Source organism: Neltuma alba, unplaced genomic scaffold, assembly GCF_004799145.2.
Source record: "Neltuma alba isolate B1F8T4 unplaced genomic scaffold, ASM479914v2 tig00001522_pilon, whole genome shotgun sequence".
NCBI lineage: Eukaryota > Viridiplantae > Streptophyta > Magnoliopsida > Fabales > Fabaceae > Neltuma > Neltuma alba.
Window position 1 is genome coordinate 86,903 of NW_021632494.1, and position 5,503 is coordinate 92,405.

Genomic DNA, 5,503 nt, shown 5'->3' on the forward strand with positions numbered 1-5,503 from the left:
AATCTTTTGGCAAAGGAAGGGTCTTCATGTTAGAATAATATAATGAAGAAGGAAGCTTTATTTATGTATAGTAATAATAATTATAATATATATTAATATGTTATGATTTTATTTTTAATGTAAAATACTGATTAACTGGTCACCCCTAGCCATATGCTCTTTTATAGTTGAGGAGGGCAAACTAGAGGCATTTCAGATATCATATATCTCCACCACACACACACCTCTCTGCTCTTCAAATTAAAACGCACCCTATTCTTCCCCCTATTTGCATCGCATTTGTTCTTCTTGAATCTCTGCGTATTCTGATCTCCTCTCTCACTCACAGATCAGAGAGAGTCTCTCAGAAAAAGAGAGAGAGAGAAGAGAGAGAGAGAGATGGAAAGAATGTTCCCTCCAAAGAAGCCCTCGACTATGAATTCCCATGACAGACCCATGTGTATTCAAGGCGACTCTGGCCTCGTCCTCACCACCGACCCTAAGCCTCGCCTTCGTTGGACCGTCGAACTCCATGAACGCTTCGTCGACGCCGTCACCCAGCTCGGCGGCCCTGATAGTACGTACTTAATTACCACCTTAACTTCCCGCTCTCTATATATATGTGTATATATAACGTTATTAAATCAGCCGAAAAGCTTATTGATAGATTAACTAGACTAGTTCTTGGTTCTTAATTAATTCCTGTTCTGCGTGAAATTTTGCAGAGGCCACCCCAAAACCATTATGAGGGTTATGGGTGTGAAGGGGCTTACGCTTTACCATCTCAAGAGCCACCTTCAGGTATGAACGAACACGTAATTAATTAATACTAATTGTTGATTGCTTTTTGCTTTTGAGTTTTGTTTATGTTTGGTTATGAGGACGCTTTTGATTTGGGACAGTTACTGCATGTTTTTCTGGGTGGTTTGATCTCGAGCTTGCTTTTTTTTTTTTTTTTGCCCCCTTCTTTCGCTTTAATTTTGATGTTCTTTTTGTATCGTGTTGGTTTGTGTTTCGCAGAAATTTAGGCTTGGGAAGCAACCCCACAAGAATTCAATGATCATTCCATTAAGGATAGTATGAGAGGTGACACTTCTTTTTCTAGGGTTCCTCAGTCTCATTGTTTTTTTTTTTTTCACCTTCTTTTTTGATCTTTTTATATCTTTACACTTCATGATAGTTTTTCCCTTTTAAATTTTTATTCACTTAAGCTTTTATATTACTCTGTGCAGCTTCGGCTTTAGAGCTTCAACGAAACACTGCTTCCCCATCGGCCATGATTGGTCGCAACATGAATGAGTATGCTCCCCAGTTCTATTTTCTTCATTAATTTTAAAGCATTTAACAGGTTAATATGTTTCAAAAGATTTTTATTTTCACTCTTTTTTTTCTATTTTTTTATTTTAAGAAAAAAATCCTGAGTTTTTTTTTAATTCCTTTTCCGGGGTTTTGGGGGGATTATGTGATTTTCTTTGTGCATGGAATGTGTTCGTGTGACACTGTATGAACAGTAACTCACGCATGGTTGATGCGATCAGGATGCAAATGGAGGTGCAGAGGAGACTGCATGAACAGCTTGAGGTAAGAGAAAAGGAAAAATAAATAATATATTTTCTTTTTATCATAAAAAATAATTTACTTACTTTAAAAAAAAGCCACTAGCTTGAATTTCTGTCCCAGAAAAAGGACAATTCTTCAATTCTCTTCACATGTTTGGAATAAAATTTGATTCTCTTTCAGCTCAGCAAAAGGATCAAAATGAATAAAAAGAATTAGAATTAAATTATATATAATCCTCCTTTCATCCCTGAATATAATTGTCAATACTGGACTGAAAAACTTGTTTGTGTCTAAATAATTTTTTGTTATTTTCAAATCTGCCCCTAATTTAATACTCTTTCGTGATAGTAAAACAATTTATTAAGGGTCGAGGGAAATCATTAAATAGGAGTTTTTTTCGAAAAAAGATTTAAAACAACATACGTTGAGCTATGTATTATATATAAAAAGTGATAGAAGCTAAAAATATTATGTATTATATTTAGGGACAAAAGGAGGATTATGTTTTAAGACAACTCAAAATGATTAGCAGTAATTCTTGATTGAAATTTTCTATCCTCATGCCATTTAAAAGAGAGAATGAAATCAAACAATATAATTATGTATATAATTTTTTTTTATTTACATGGTTCCTATTTTTACTTTTCTTTCCATCTTTCTGCAAATATATTTCATGCAATCTCTTTTTGACCACAAAGAATCTAGATTCAATCATTTTCAAAAATTAAAATATATATGGTCAATTATTTGTTTCTTTAAACCTCCCAACACCTCCTACAAATTCATATGGCAGGTCCAAAAACATCTTCAGCTAAGAATTGAAGCTCAAGGAAAGTACATGCAGAGCATATTGGAGAAGGCTTATCAAACACTTGCAGGTGAAAACATGGCTGCCACCAATAACTTAAAGGGAAATATCATCATTGGAGCAGCTCAAGCCATGCCTGAAATAGGGGCTGGAGGAGTCAGAAAAGATTTTAGTTCAACTCTTAATTTTCCCTTTCAAGAACTCAACATCTATGGTGGCGGTAGCGTTGGTAGTGACCAACTTGATCATCATCTTCACCATATGGAGAGGCCACAGCTCGAGGGGTTGATGATACCAAATAACAATAACAATAACAACAATGAAAATTTGAGTCTGGGCAAGAAGAGGCCAAATCCTTATAACAGTACTGCTACAGGGAAGAGTCCTTTGATTTGGAATGATGATCTTCGGCTTCATCAAGATTTAGGGACTGCTTCATCATGCCTCGGAGGACCTCAAGATGATCCTTTCAAAGGTTTTGATCAACAACTTCATATCGCACCACCATCGTTGGATCATAGAGCAGGTGAAATGGATCCTACCATGTCAGAAATTTATGACACAAAGCCTGTGCTACAAGGAGAAGCTGTGTGTGATAAGTTTTCAGAGGCTTCAGTGAAGCTTGAAAGGCCATCGCCAAAAAGGACAGCAACCACCACTCCTCTTCAAGGAGAAAGGATGAGTCCCATGATTAATAGTGGTACTATGGCACAAGGAAGAAGCTCACCATTTGGGTGAATTAACCAAGTTTCAAATCATTATTTCTTGTATAATTGACTTGTTATGAACACAAGATCTCGGCTTTTGAACTAGATGTTGAAATTAATACTTACTATCTGATTTAGGGTTATTTCCTGGGACTAATAATATTATATTATGGCATAATATATATGCCTTTGCATCGCAAACAAAAAGTCGTCATCATCATATTTTGATATAATTGTGTATTTATACCTTAATGTTTTGAGGATTGGCTGTGCATGTATCCTAGAGATTTGATTCGCTAATTTTTTTTTGTCATGAACTTATAATAATTTAATTAGTTATTTGACACGCTAAGTTAACACATGCATATGTTATGAAATGGATGAGCAAATGTAGAAGCAGACAAACTTGTTTTCTTTATATGGCATATTGATGGCTTTCTCTTATAGCTTTCTTTGGACCCACTTTTGAAACATTCCCTGCGTCATCATAAGCAGTGTGTAACAGATTTTTCATTTTCCTGGAGAACTAGAATCATATATTTGTAGGAGAGAAAGGCAATAAGAGTCAAGAGTAGAAGGAGATCAAGAGAGACAATTCAATCAAAAAGAGAAGATAATTACGCTGGATTTTGGTTTATTAGTGGAACAAAAAGTACTCTTATCTATTTCCTGCAAATTAGGCACGTTCTTTATGAAATCTTTCATCTCAAAATGAGTTTGCCTGACCTGGAAAATGAATTAATTTTAATATCCACAATATATATATCAGTGAATCTGAACATTATGAAAATGTAATATGAGAATTTTATAGAGAAAATAGAAAAAGCAAAGAAAGAAATAAGTTAATGATATGTTTGTTGATCTGCTTTCCTATGATGTCCACTTGGATTTCCGCCCGGTGAATTGATGATAATGCACCACTTAGTAACTTTCATAACAGTTAATGAGTTGATTATTAGTTTAGTTAGTTGGTCGAGTTAGTTAGTTACCCAATGATTGCAGACAAATCTTCGGGAAAACAAATAAAAAGAAAAGGGGAAAAAAACCATGATGATGACGATGAAGATGATGTTGCAGATGATTTCTTTTTCTTTTCTTTATCAAATTATAAAGACATATAGATCAGGGCCTCCAAGTGTGTACTCTTGGGGAAAGACAGACCAGTGAAGAAGGATAAAAGATGATATCAGAGTGTGTGTGTGTGTGTGTGTGAGAGAGAGAGAGAGAGAGAGAGACGAATCAAATTTGAAATGTTTAAAATGATTATTGCATTGTTCTTTTTAGTGATGATGAAGAAGGAACAGTGAGAGAGACCATCCTTTTTCCTTTGAAGGATCCTAAGAAGTGAGCCATGCTTTGAAGCCGACACGACATATCCGTCTTTCACTCCCTTCTCTCCTCAATATTCACAGATTTAATTACTCAGCAGCATTATTATTCTTACTTACTTTCTATAGCCATGATGATTAATTTCCATTCTAACGATGTAAGAAAAGTACCAACACAGGCCAAGATTAATTTTCACACTCGTACAATAGATAAGTTTAAGGTTTTAGCATAAAGTTCACCCATATGAAAGTTGTGTACATATCATCAAGAGATAGATAGAGGTATAAAAAGATTGTAAGTACTTTTGCATGAAAACGAAAGAAATTTAAAAATAAATAAATATAAATAAAAGACGAGAGACAATTCTTTATGGTATTAGTACTTTAGATATATTGTAGTAATCTTTGGATACATCAGCTTCGTAGATTTAGATTTAGATTTATGAAGACCCTACACGTAGCTAGCCCTGCCTTGTGCTTTATATACATATATTATAAATGAAGATGAACAAACACATGCAGAGGGCAAGATCGCTTTCTTTCTCCAGGTTTTCTTTTCTCTGTGGTGAATATATGTGAGATTTCATCGTGAAGCTTCTCTCTCTTTGCTAAAAGAAGGGCGGTACCCCAACTTTATTGGTTGCAGAGAAATTTTTAGGGCTCTGCAAGTTGGCAAGAAAGCTCTCAGAGAGAGAGAGAGAGAAGGAAAAGGGAAGTACAAAAAAGAAAGTTTAAAGGAGGGAGAGGGAAGAATACAACGCACTGCTATTCTGTATGTGCTTTGAAGATATCGAGGAAGCTTCTATCTCTCTGTGCACAAAGTGAATAGTCTCTCACATTTAAAGCTGAACGATGATGATGCCTCCATCTCCAAATATTGCCTCTATGCCACCCACCACCTTTTGTTTCATTTATATATATATATATATATCGATTTTGTTTGAACTAAATATATAATCATTTAGACTTTCTAAAAATCATCATATATATATATATATTTCTATGCTTCTGTTCTGTCTGTGAATGTGATCCCAGTACCACATTTTAACCTAATATTGTCATGCATGTTCGTGGACCGAGCATGCAATATAGTAATAATAAATTACTTTCAGATTACGTAT

The 5,503-nt window shown here is 34.7% G+C and overlaps 1 protein-coding gene across 1 annotated transcript; it reads left to right on the plus strand.

Annotated features, from left to right (window-relative positions):
• The first annotated feature begins 216 nt into the window (after positions 1 to 216).
• LOC114758358 (myb family transcription factor APL-like) lies at positions 217 to 3,161 on the plus strand. Its single transcript, XM_028947417.1, is given in 7 exon segments — positions 217 to 556; positions 707 to 780; positions 1,000 to 1,024; positions 1,027 to 1,065; positions 1,212 to 1,278; positions 1,518 to 1,560; positions 2,333 to 3,161. Coding segments are annotated over 7 exon segments (1,179 nt in total). The 5' UTR covers positions 217 to 378; the 3' UTR covers positions 3,086 to 3,161.
• The last annotated feature ends 2,342 nt before the right edge of the window (positions 3,162 to 5,503 follow it).